This window comes from Mus caroli, unplaced genomic scaffold (assembly GCF_978045245.1).
Source record: "Mus caroli unplaced genomic scaffold, Mus_caroli_1 scaffold_2, whole genome shotgun sequence".
Lineage (NCBI taxonomy): Eukaryota > Metazoa > Chordata > Mammalia > Rodentia > Muridae > Mus > Mus caroli.
Window position 1 is genome coordinate 60,638,553 of NW_028227257.1, and position 13,832 is coordinate 60,652,384.

At 43.9% G+C, this 13,832-nt stretch overlaps 1 protein-coding gene and 1 pseudogene across 1 annotated transcript in view; both read right to left on the reverse strand.

Annotated features, from left to right (window-relative positions):
• Positions 1-3,500, reverse strand: part of Rtf1 (RTF1 homolog, Paf1/RNA polymerase II complex component) — a 58,968-nt gene extending 55,468 nt beyond the window's left edge. The window contains exon 1 of the mRNA XM_021156334.2: positions 3,282-3,500. Coding sequence (XP_021011993.1) covers positions 3,282-3,500 — 219 coding nt within the window. The remainder of the gene's footprint in view (positions 1-3,281) is intronic.
• Positions 3,501-8,720: 5,220 nt separating this feature from the next.
• Positions 8,721-9,117, reverse strand: LOC147005835 (histone H3.3C-like; annotated as a pseudogene).
• Positions 9,118-13,832: the final 4,715 nt, after the last annotated feature.

The following is a 13,832-nucleotide window of genomic DNA, read 5'->3' on the forward strand; positions in this document are numbered from 1 at the left end:
GTTCAAGTCCCAGCCATATGGTGGCTCACAACCACCCATAATGAGATTTGAAGCCCTCTTCTGGCGCATCTGAAGACAGCTACAGTGTACTTATGTATAACAATAAATAAATCTTTGGGCCTGAGCGAGCAGAGTTGACTGAAGCGAGCAGAGGTCCTAAATTTCAATTTTCAACAACCACATGAAGGCTCACAACCATCTGTACAGCTACATTGTACTCACGTACACAAAATAAATAAATCTTTAAATCTTTAAAAAAAAAAAAAAATCATGAACTAAACAACCCAGTGTCAAATCTCCAATGAAAATTCAGCAGTAAATGGCACAGACCAAGGCCATCTTGGTCAGGAAAGATCCAGGATGGAATGGTTATGTTTTGTGGATTCCTAAAATCCTAAGTCAGGTTGACTAAATTTCTTCTAAAAGACTCTGGTAAAGTCACCTGAGACAGAGAGCCAACCACAGTGCAAAACAGACAAAAACAAAACAAAAAAACCCAAAATCCCAGAAGGCACTAGTGCCCCTGTTAGGATGTACAAGGAAAGGAACTTTTGATCCAGTTCTGACGCCCTCTTCTGGTGTGTCTGAAGACAGCTACAGAGTGCTCATATAAATAAAAATAAATAAAATCTTTAAAGATTTATTTATTTATTTATTTAATGCATATGAGTACACTGTAGCTGCCTTCAGACAGCACCAGAAGAGGGTGTCAGATCTCATTATGGGTGGTTGTGAGCCACCATGTGGCTGGGACTTGAACTCAGTGGGACTTGAACTCAGGACCTTTGGAAGACCAGTGAGTGCTCTTAACCACTGAGCCATCTCTCCAGCACCCCCCCCTCCAACACTTTCTAACTGATTTGATAACTCTATTTAGTGTACCTTAAAAAGCTGAGTTTTAGTAACATGGAAATTAGCTGTGAAACATTATTCTCTAGCTGGGCACGAAGCTGGATGCAGTGATGCTTCAAGTCTGCAATCCCAGCATTCTGGAGCAGGGGCAGGAGAACTTTTAAGTTCAAACCCAGTATGGACTTCACAGCAAGATTCTTCCTCATCAACAAACCAAGGTTCTGGAGAGATGGTTTGGCTGTTACAAGAACTTGCTGTTTGCAGAAGACCTGGGTTCCCAGTACCCACATGACAGCTCATAACTGTAAGGCCAGGTTCAGGGAGTCTAATACCCTCTTCTGGCTTCTGTGGGCAGTGGACAACAGGCACACACATGGTCCAGATATACACATGAAGGAAAAACATTCATACACATAAAAAAAAAGAAATCTTTTTAAAAAAAGAAACAAATCAAAATAATAATTTTTTTAAAAGCCCACTTTTTTTTCATTTTGCATTGTGTAAAACTAAAAGACTATACTAACCTGATGTGGTAGAAACATTATGGATGTAAATGGGTTAAATTCCAATTTTACTACTTACTAGTGAATTGCTTTAGCTTCTTTAATCTTGTTTTCTTGTAAACGTAAAGTGGAAAAATAAGGTCAACTGACCATGACTTGAAAATGTGACAATGTAATTGAGCACTTCACATCTACACTCCACAGACCAACAAACAGGGGGGGGGGGGGGGGTAATGATAGAGACTCTAATGTTTCTACCAGTCTAAAAACTTATCAACAAAACTTTTATAGATAGCAAGACATATTTTAGTAGATTTTTAGGAGCCTTTCAATGAACATGCCTTCAATTTATTCACTTAATTCCTATCCCTAAACAGGGGTACCTGTCCTTAGTCCTTCTACTGGCCCCATTACTTTCCTACTTCCCTGCCACCTTTTTAAAGGTATCCATTCCTTTCTCTCTTTCTTTCTCTTTCTCTTTTTTATTCCTTTCTTAAGGCAGGTGTGGTGATGCATGTCTGTAACCCCTGTACTTAAGAGGACAAGGTAGGAGAACTGGTTTAATTCAATGACAGACCAGGCTATAGTCAGAGATCCTGTGTCAAAAGGTAATGTCTGTGTGCGCATCTTGTTCTTTAAACCTTACAAGTTCTTCCCTCATATGAGCCCTCCCTTTTCTTTCTTTTGTTTTTGAGGTGTTTGTTTGAGACAGGGTTTCTCTGTCCTGGACTCATTTTATAGACCAGGCAAGCCCTCCCTTTTCAAGTCCTAATTAAACCTGAGATCTCTAGTCTATTACTAAGGACTCCCAAGAAGCCTTTTATACAAAAAAATTGTATTTTATACCAACATTTTTCATTATAAACATTTGTTTTATGCAACTGTCCAATTCAATACATGAGGCTGAATCTCCATTTTACAGTGGAAACCAAAGGTTAATGGCTAGAAAGAAATTAGGACTCAGAATTACAGATTCTGAGTTTAGTACTCGATCTACTCCGTTTATAAAGCTACCTACCCTTCCTTTATGTCATTTACTCATGAAACATGGAGGAAATCATCTTTGACTCTCCTGATACCATCAGAGTACTGCTACACAAACAGCTTCCTCCCTGCAGTGTTTTTTAAAGTACAGAAGCAATGCCGGGTACTCCAAGACGCTAAAGCCACAAGTTACTTTCTGTACTTCTCAGATCTCCAAGTGAAAAAGAATTCTATGCTGCTGCATAAAAAAGGCTGAGCGCTCGGGCCACAGTCTCTCTCTGCTGCCCTACAATTCACAACTTCCAGTTATTTGCCCTCTCTCCTCCTCCAAAGAGTTTTTTGTCTGACATCTCAACGGGAACCCATTTCGACCGTAAATGATCACAGTCTCCAAAGAGACTACAACGAAGTCTCCCCCCACCCCAAGCATCAAGAAAGCTCTTCGGGACATTTATGGGTGTCTCTCCTATGTCCACATGCCTGGTCTGAAAAACTTCACCTTCCAGAGTCCACACCTTCTAGACAAATTTTCCCTCCCACAGCCCCATGCTCACCCTTGCACCTCCTCCAAAATCTCTCAGCCATTGGGGTTGGCGGGTGATACTTCCTATCTCGCCCAGCCCGAATCTCCCTGCCTGCAGTCATGACGTCCCGATCCGGTCCAAGCAGACAGCGGCCCCCTTCAGTACCCCAAACCCCAAGGCCCATCAGCCCAATTCCCTGCCCCGCCTCCCGGCCCAAGGCGCCAAGTCCTCGGGGCTCCATCTCCAGGCCTGGCCCGGGCTCCAAGGGCCTAAGATTCAGCGGGGAGACAGGAAGGGACTACAGTAGCGGGACGGACACCAGGCGGGCCGGGCGCTCCGGCCGGGCGACTCCCAGCTCCCGTGGCCAGGACTGAGCCCTCCCGCTCTGCCGGCCCGCGCCTCCGCGGCCTGCCCTCACCTGATCCAGGTTCTCGTCGCTGCCGCTGTCTTCCGTATCCGAGTCGATCACGACACGGCCTTTCCGCTTCTTTACCATGGTGGTCCCCCGGCTCCCACGCCGGACGCCGCCCGGACTCCCCTCTTGCCCGCCTGCCAGTGGGACCGCCACTGCCGCCGCCGCCACCGCCACCGCCGCCGCCACCGCCGCCGCTCGACCCACACAAAGGCGACCGCGCATGCGCGCTCCGCTCCGCCCCTAGCCCCGCCCCCCGCCTGGCGCACGCAGTTCGCCGGCGCCTGGCGCCCCGCCCCGCCCCACCTCCGACGCAGCGCGAGGGGCGGAGCCACGCGCCCGAGGGTTCCGGACCAACGCTCCCTGATCTCTTTTAGCTGTCCGGAAGCTTCTGCAGTGTTGGAGTTGTAGGTTGCCCAGGGGTTCCCTACTTGAAGCGAATTTGAGCCTACGGACCAGGGTCCACTCTGAGAAAACTCTTGCATCTCCAGCCCTGGAATGCGGCCTCAGGGACCACCCGCGTAGTCGACAGCTCCTGGAAATTACTGAGAGCTTGGGTGGAGGAGCCAGAGTCCGCCTGCCTGGGCTGTTATTAGTGACAGCCGAACTGCGACCCAAAAACTAGGGAAGACTATTTCAGCGATAATCGGAGAACTCAGATTCATTGTAGGGAAGGACCAGGTGTCGGGGTGTAGGATGAGCAGAGAGGTGGCCTAGGAAGAAAGCAGTAATTTAATGAGCTATGCTAAGTAGTTTCAAACTCGCTTGAGTGTCCTGTGTCTTTGGTAAGGTACGACAGTGACTTCAACACTGGTAGAGAATGAGAATAGAGAAATAGATGGGTTCTGAATTATTTGCTAGTTGGGGCGCAGAGGAGGCAGAGGTTTCAGATTCTGATTTAGGAAGATGAGTGTGAGCTTTATCAAGATAAGAAAATATGACAGGTTTGGAAGGGAAGAGGGCTGTAGGAAATGTTTTATGTCGGTGAATTTGAAGTCATGTGACAAAAAGGTCTTCGCTAGGAATGCATTTTTATATATTTATGTGCAGCAGGGTTTATATTAGGGAGTATAAACAGTTACAATATGAAGTTGTTCTCAAGTCTTAGAACCCACCGGTTCACTCATTCTGATAACTTTAGAATTCAAATCTTTCTCGACTAAGTTGATGTTGTATTGCTTTCTTAATATCCCACTTTGACTCTCTAAGTTATTTTTCTCAACTCAACTACAGTACACATCACATCCCTACAATTCACAACTTCCAGTTATTTGCCCTCTCTCCTCCTCCAAAGAGTTTTTTGTCTGACATCATGAAATATACCAGGTGTGATAATTATAAACCCATATTTTTAGATAATTGGAAGGTTAAGACAGGAAGAACATAAGGAACACAAGTTCAAGGCCTGCCTAAGTCTGCATAATGAGTCCAAGGCTAAGACCCTGTCTTAGATGATCAATCAATAAATAAAATACCAGGCAATGGTGGCCCATGCCTTTAATCTCAATACTTGAAAGGCAGAGGTGGGCAGATCTCTGCATTCCAGGCCAGCCTGTCTACAAATCAAATTTCAGAACAGCAAGAGCTCTTACACATAGAAACCCTGTCTTGAAATGCAAGAGGAGGAAGAAGAAGGTGGAGGAGGAGGAGGAATAAGAAGAAATAAAGTCTTGGATGTAGCTCAGTAGCAGTGCTTACAAGCATATGTAAGGCTCCAGGTTTAATCTTCATCATTAAAAGCAACAATAGCCGGGTAGTGGTGGCACACGCCTGTAATCCCAGCACTCGGGAGGCAGAGGCAGGCGGATTTCTGAGTTCGAGGCCAGCCTGGTCTACAGAGTGAGTTCCAGGGCAGCCAGGGCTACACAAAGAAACCCTGTCTCAGAAACACTCCGCCCCAAAAAAAAAGCAACAATAACAAATGTTCATGCTTCAAAATAGTAACAGCCCAGAACTCATCAGTCTGAGGCAGGATTGTTGAAAAGAAAGCTATAATATATTCAATGAACTTTAAAGATTATCTTTGTGTAAAATCTGTTGATTTTTAAGCCATCTCCAGAGGATCCTCAAAGAATTCATGGACAAGTTACTCCTTGTAAAAAAACAACCAATGTCTACATTGGTGAAATAACTGTTCTCTCTCAATCCCTTCTTGAATGCTTTCCAAAATGCTTGTTGAAAGTTTCTAATCAGCAAAATGAGTCTTTGAGTTCTTAGAAATTTTAAATGAGTCACTATATAAAAGGGTATCCAGAGTACCTTCTGAAAAAGCCAACACTGTGTACATGTCACTTATAATTGTTGCACTTTGGGGGTAGCCAGGCAAAGTGATGCAGACTGGTAATCCTAGCATTTGGAAAGTGGAGGCAGAAAGATCAGGAGTTCCAGGTCAGCCTCAGCTATATAGTAACTTCAAGACCATCCTTGGCTAGATGAATTCCTATCTCAAAGAACAAACAACCTACTGGAAACCAAATAAGGGCCAGGAGGATGACTCATTGAATAAAGGTGTTTGCCATGAAAACCTGATGATATGAATTTGATCCCTAGATCCCATCCAAAGTGGAAGAAGAGAATTGATTCCCAAAGTTGTTTTCTTAACTCCAAATAGGAGCTCTGGCACACATGTATATATACACACACACACACACAAAAAAAACATTTTAAATGAACACTTCAGGCATGGTGGCTTAGGGAGCAGGTAGACAATGAGTTTAAAGTAGCCTGGTCTTCATACTGAGTACTAGAAACAAAGTGAAAAACTGTTTTTATTCAAGACTATTCCAGAGGTCAAAAGGAGTTTGTGTGTGTGCATGCACACGTGAGTGCGGGTGTGTGTGTGTGCGTGTGTGCTCAATGTAGCCAACTTCAGACACACCGGTAGAGGGCGTCAGATCTCATTATGGGTGGTTGTGAGCCACCATGTGGTTGCTGGGATTTGAACTCAGGACCTTCAGAAGAGCAGTCTTACTTGCTGAGCCATCTCGCCAGCCCCAACATTGAACTTCTTGTTCTCCTGCCTCTTCTACTTGAGCTTGGATTATAGGCTTGTCACCACTCCTGGTGAGGGCTTTGCTAAGCAAAGTACTGTATGACTGAGCTATATCCCAGCCCTGTTTTTACCATTGCATTTTTTTAAATTGAAAATAAACAAGATGGTCATTTTTGTTTTGTTAAAAGGGTTTGGCATGGAAAACTCCACAATTACAATTTTTAAGGCCAGAGATAAAACAGATGAGATAAGAAAAGATTACCAGCTCAGAGAAATGTGTGTGGGAAGTTGATATTAATAGGCAATGTAAGGAAGAAAACCTACTCAATGATTACACTTGAGAGTACCTAAAAGAAACGGTAGAGTGATATACCTTATTCCAACACATTTCCTTATAGCTTGGGTAGGAAGACAACTTTCAGGAATGAGTTCTCTCTCTCTACAGCATCAGAGGTCGCAGCAATTAGGCTTGGGAACAGTTGCCTTTACTCACTGAGCCATTCTGCTGTCCTTTCCATGCTTAAAAAACCAGTGTAGTAGCAAATCTGCAAACAGAAGCATCCCCGGGAGGCTGATAAGTCTTATATTTCAGTTGAATATTCCCTAACAGCAATCAGGAAGAATGATGGACTCAGGCTAATGTCTAACTCCAGTGTTAGGGAGCAAAAACAGGTAAATCCAAGGGGTTCTTTGGCAAGCCAGTTTTACCAAAATTACTGTGCTAAGGTAGAGTGTGATACAAGACTCCTGACCTTGATCTCCGGAACCTGCACACTCCTGTGTGTATGCACACACTGAAAAGTAACTAGATACAATGTGTAAAATGGACTGAGTTATAGTTCAGTGCTAGTGTTCTTGCCTATCAAGTACAAAAACAAACAAATGAAACAAAAAACATTCCTGATTTAAAGTTAGCCAAGTTGTGGCACAAACTGGGATATGCTATTTAGGATTAGCATTATTTTGCAGATGACAATCCCAGTGTAGTTGAGTCGTGAGTTGTAGAAAAGGGTTTTCATGAGAAAGTCCAGACCTGCACAATATAGGGCAACTGAGATCCTCTTTTCTCATCTCCTATGTGAGGCAGGATCTCATTGTGTAGCCCAAGTTGGCCTGAAATTCATGCTTTTGTTCCTCCTCCAGTCTCCTCAGTGATAGGATTACAAATATGGCTGCTATACAGGGATCTCAGGCTGGTGCACCTGCTCTGAGCCAACAAGTGTTTAAATCCCCAAACTCCTTCCACTTCTCACTGTTTTGTTAGAGTTTGTTTTCATCCTTGTGATCTAAGATGGAAATTTATCATTCATAAGTTATGGACAATAACATGAGACCAAAGAGAAGGGCAGAGAAGCCAGCCTCCTGCCCCCTGCTCTGGGGCTGGGGATTCAACCTGGAGAGGCAACTGTCTTTTAAGAAAAGCACTTGGGAGGCAGAGGCAGGCAGATTTCTGAGTTCTACAGCAGCCTGGTCTATATAGTAAGTTCCAAGATTCACTATAGAGGGCTATATAGAGAGACTCTGTCTCAATTTAAACAAACAAAATAAAAAAATTAAAAGCACAAAAATACAGAGGGAAGAAGACACTGAGAGACAGAAAGAAAATGTCTGTGTCCTGATATTGTTTTCTTTTTTTGTGTATGGTACTGGAATTTGAAACTAGGGTCTCGTGCAAGTTAGGTAAGAACTGTACCACTAAGCCGTCTTCTGATTTTTCAGTGTGAAGGCTGGGTGTAGTAATACGTCACTGTAATCCTAGAGTTGGGAAGATCACTGTGAGTTCAAGACCAGGCTGATTTATATACCTAACAAGTTGTATGACAACTAGAGCCAGTGAGGCATTGTGATAGACAACAAAACAAAAACTGTTTGGGACAGGGTCTGTCTTTAAGGTTTCTGTGCTGTGAATGGATACCATGAACAAAGCAACTTTTTTTTTTTTTAGTTTAATGTATTTTAATAGCAAACTTACAGGAACAGCACAGAAGACAGACAACATTAAAAACATGAACTTGTGTGTAGGACAATTCAGTTAGAAAAGTATAGTGAACAGATGGAATCTACTGTGTGATAAAAATGCTACAAATACCATTTAGTTGCTGTCAATAAGAAATTTACTTATTTTTTAAAAATCCAAATGCTGGCATTGTTCAGAAAATTTTAACAGGTTTATTTATAATTGTTATAAAGTTGAACTGTTGAAATGTGTTCACTGAAACATTTTGCTTCCATTAATGCTTTATATCTTGCATTTATATTAAAAATTCACACACAAATGAACGTGGAGAAACTACCAATACGTGATTCTGTCCCCTATGTTTCCACTCGCAATCATATACTTTGGTATCTTTGACCCCATGGAAAAAATATCTAACATTCAGAACTACTGATAACAGGAAAAAGAGGAAAAAAAATTTTTTTGAGAATGAAATGTTTCCCCTCATAGTGGACTCTTAAGCACGTTCTTCGTGTATGCGGTGTGCTAGCTGGATATCTTTTGGCATAATTGTTACACATTTGGCATGGATAGCACACAGATTGGTATCTTCAAAAAGGCCAACCAGATAGGCCTCACTTGCCTCCTGCAAAGCACCAATAGCTGCACTCTGGAAGCACAGATCTGTTTTGAAGTCCCGAGCAATTTCTCGCATCAGATGCTGAAAGGGGAGCTTGCAAATCAGAAGTTTAGTGGATTTTGATAACGAGTGCCAAGGTATCAGGCCTGTAACAATGAGGTTTCTTCACCCTTCTAGTAGAGAGCGCACTCTTGCGAGCGGCTTTTGTAGCCAGGTGTTTCCTGGATGTGTTACCACCAGTGGATTTGCAAGCAGTCTGCTTTGTAAGAGCCATGGTATGGACACCTTACTTACCCCCTGTCTTAGGGTTTTACTGCTGTGAACAGACACCATGACCAAGGCAAGTCTTATAAAAAACAACATTTAATTGGGGCTGGCTTACAGGTTTAGAGGTTCAGTCCATTATCATCAAGGTGGGAGCATGGCAGTATCCAGGCAGGCATGGCGCAGGAGGAGCTGAGAGTTCTAAGTCTTCATCCAAAGGCTGCTAGTGGAAGACTGACTTCCAGGCACCTAGGGTGAGGATCTTATACCTATACCCACAGTGACACACCCATTCCAACCAGGTCACACCTATTCCAACAAGGCCATACCTTCAGATGGTGCCACTCCCTGGTCCAAGGATATACAAACCATCACACCCCCCAACCCCCTTCTCCTTCAGCTGGAGCATGGCAAGCGAGAGGCGACTCTGGTGTTAGAGAGCAGTGGCAGCATGGTGAAGGCTGCAAACATAAAGTAACTCTTATAAATCAAAACTTTTAGGCCGGGCAGTGGTGGCACATGCCTTTAATCCCAGCACTTGGGAGGCAGAGGCAGGAGATTTCTGAATTCAAGGCCAGTCTCAGAGTGAGTTCCAGGACAGCCAGGGCTATACAGAAAAACCCTGCCTTGAAAAACCAAAACAAGGGGCTGGAGAGATGGCTCAGCGATAAAGAGCACCGACTGCTCTTCCAAAGGTCGTGAGTTCAAATCCCAGCAACCACATGGTGGCTCACAACCATCTATAATGAGATCTGACGTCCTCTTCTTGTGTGTCTGAAGACAGCTACAGTGTACTTAGATATAATAATAAATAAAACTTAAAAAAAAAAACTAAAAAATGGCTCTGATTCCACAATCAGGCAGAGTTTGAGACTGGGAGACCTCAAAGCCCTCCTACACAGTGACACACTCCCTCCAAGACCATACCTCCTAATAGTGCCAATTCATATGTCCAAGCATTGAAACATATAAATGTATGGGGTCAAATGTATTCAAACCACCACAGTGTCCTTCTAGAGACAGAGTCTCTAAGGTGGACTGAAGCTTTCTCTTTAGTCCACTGTCTTAGTTAGGGTCTTACTGCTGTGAACAGATACCATGACCAAGGCAACTCTTATAGAACAACATTTAATTGGGGCTGGTTTACAGGTTCAGAGGTGCAGTCCATTATCATCAAGGTGAGAACATGGCAGCATCTAGGTATGGTGCAGGTGGAGCTGAGAGTTCTACATCTTCATCTGAAGGGTGCTAGCAGAATACTGGCTTCCAGGCAACTAGGATAAGGGTCTTAAAACCCACACCCACAGTGACACAGCTACTCCAACAGGGCCACACCTACTCCAACAGGGCCACACCTTCTAATAGTGCCACTCTCTGGGCTGAGCATATACAAACCATCACATTACACTCACTGGCCCACATAGGCTTGTTTAAACATATGAGTCTTTGAGGACCATACCTAAATATAGTATAATGCAAAATACATTTAGTCCAACTCCAAAGTCTCCATAATCTATAGCAATCTCAACAATGTTAAAAGTCCAAAGTCTCCGGGCATAGTGGCACATGCCTTTAATCCCAGCACTCGGGAGGCAATGGCAGGTGGATTTCTGAGTTTGAGACCAGCCTGGTCTACAAAGTGAGTTCCAGGACAGCCAGAGCTACACAGAGAAACCCTGTCTCGAAAAACCATAAAAAAAAAAGGTCCAAAGTCTCTTCTGAGATTCATACAATCACTTATCTGTAATCTCCAAAGCAAGACAGGAAGTCAGCTGGGCAAAGTCCAAATTCTGCATCGTCTTCAGGTCTCCAACTCCCTTTCTTTTCTTTTTTCTCTTTCTTTTACATTTATTTATTTCATGTATATGAGTACACTGTCACTGTTTTCAGACACACCAGGAGAGGGCAAACGATTCCCATTACAATGGTTATGAGCCACCATGTGGTTGCTGGGAATTGAACTCAGGACCTCTGGAAGAGCAATCAGTGCTCTTAACCACTGAGTCATCTCTCCACCCCCAACTCCTTTTTCATCTTTTGGTGATTTCAGCTGGGTTGGTTCCACTCCCTGTTATCAGCTTTCCTCAACAGGAAGTCCATGACTCTGGCATCTCAAACATCTTTGAGTCTCCAAAGCACCTTCAATGTTACAGCTTCTTGTTCCAATGTCTGGGAGCCACACATGATCTTCTGGGCTCCTCCAAAGGGCATCACTTCTCCAGCTCTGCCTCTGTAGCACTCTAAGCTCAGGTTGATTCACTCCATTGCCACTGCAGTTCTTGGTGATCATACCATGGTACTGGAATCTCTAATACACTGGATCTTCTGCTGAATATAGGCTTCACCAATAGCCTCTCATAGACTCTCTTCATGTTGCCAAGCCTCAAATCCTTTGCATGAACCCTTCAGTTCAGAACTGCAACTGAGGCCTTTACCACTGGCCTTCCATGGCCTCTCACAGTGCCAAGCCTCATCTGCTATTTATGACCCCTTCATGTCTTCAAACCAGTATCACTTTGGTGACTCTTACACATTACCAATTACAGCTACAGCACAAGGTACAACCTCAGCTATCTCTGGACCATAGCTACTTTGCTTTCAGAAAACACTTCCAGAAGATTTCACCACCTCAGTGATCTCTCTCTCTCGATCTCTCTCTCTCTCTGTCTCTCTCTCTCTCTCTGTCTCTCTGTCTCTCTCTCTCTCTCTCTCTCTCTCTCTCTCTCTCTCTCTCTCTCTGTCTCTCTCTCTCTCTCGTTTTTTGAGACAGGGGTTCTCTGTACAGCCCTGACTATCCTGGAACTCATTCTGTAGTCCAGGCTGGCCTCGAACTCCAAAATCCTTCTGCATCTGCCTCCCAAGTGCTGGGAGAAAAGGCATGCTCCACTACTGCCTGGCTGTTGGTCTCTTTTGGGGGGGGGAGGCGTGGGGGGGGGTTCAAGACAGGGTTTCTCTGTATAGCCCTGGGTGTCCTGGAACTCACTTTGTAGACCAGGCTGGTCTCAAACTCAGAAATTCGCCTGCCTCTGCCTCCCAAGTGCTGGGATTAAAGATGTGTGCCACCACCACCCGGCTAACTATAGGTTTCTAAGATTAGGAAGCAGACATCTTGAGTTTGCTTTGTGGTGATGGGGACTGATCCATTGGGGAAGTTTTTATCTATGATAATTTTGTAAATGACTTAGAAAGTAAAGCATTGGTTTCCCCGGGGATAAAGTCATGTTAGTGACCCCATCTCAAAGGATGGTTTCTTATTCATTACTCTTGCTTAATATCTTGGTCTAGGCTACCAGGAACATGTAAATAAGACAAGGAATGAGAGAAAACAAAACAGATAGAGTGCCATGGGAACTATGGCTCAATAATTTTTTTCCGATGAAGAGTTCCACAACCAGTTCCAGGAGGCCTCCCCTTTTGAGGTCAATCACCTCAGTCTGTAGAACTTGTCACACAGATCCTAATGGAGGTGCTGTGGCATAAATGATCAATGTTTATTTGTTGACTCAAGTGACTTGTGTCTGGATTTTGTTGTGGTCAATATTTCTAGCAAGTGTTACTTCAGTTAGGACCTTGGGATTTGGTATTAGGATATCCTTAAGAAGAGCATTTCAAGCTGGGCACGGTGGCGCACGCCTTTATTCCCAGCACTCGGGAGGCAGAGGCAGGTGGATTTCTGAGTTCGAGGCCAGCCTGGTCTACAGAGTGAGTCCCAGGACAGCCAGAGCTATACAGAGAAACCCTGTCTCGAAAAACCAAAAAAAAAAAAAAAAAAAAAAAAAAGGCATTTCAAGCTAACTTTAGCATGTAATCTATAAAAGACTTCAGTGGTCAGCTAACTTTCATGACACACAGCAGGCAAGCAAATGGAGAAACTTCTGAGACATGGGTCTCCTTGAGGATAAGTGTGCCTCTGTACTCAGAGCCATTAGGACTGCTGCGGCAGGGGGAGGCACTCCGCCATCAATCCTTATAACCTGAGTTCAAGCTTTGAACACACTCTATGATTCCTCTAAGCAATCAATCCTAAAAATTAAAATACAATATTAGGTTTTTAAAAATTTTGTTGTTATCAAATTTCTGGGTCACAACTTGTGCCCTGAGACAGGTCCAGCTACCCATCCTCAATAAGCCATGCTCCTTCCTAGAGTTGGCAGGCTCCTTTTACACAGGTTACAGCAGGGGAAAAGCAAGCCCAAGACATAGGCTACTTAACCATGTCTCCTTGACTCCTACCACCGAAGGAATAGTAGAGTTGTAGCTCCCTGTCTCTGTAGTAACTAACTGAGTTAAGGTTAGGTTCTCCAAACCATTGAGTTCTCTTTCCTCCACTGCAATGGTCACAGTTCCTCTATTTAGCAATAATATGCTAACATTGTTCAACAAACAAAGCCGAACAACAAAACCAATCCTGAACAGAAACTGCACCAATGATTGAAAAGAACCCCAAATTGCTCAAAAGAGTCCAAAGATAAACAGGAAAGCAAAACCAGATGCATACGGATGAGAGAAACCTACTAAAGGTCCTATTTTTCTCAAGAATCCAAAACAAAGCCCCAAGTTGATTTTCTGCTTCACCAAGTAGAGGTAAAAAGCAGCTGATGAGGGTTGGAAAGATGGGTCCGTGATTAAGAACACTTTCAGGGTTTGGTTCTCCGCATTCACATGGTGCCTACAATTTTAAGTTCATAGGTTCTGATACCTTCAGGCCCCCGAGGGAACAAAATG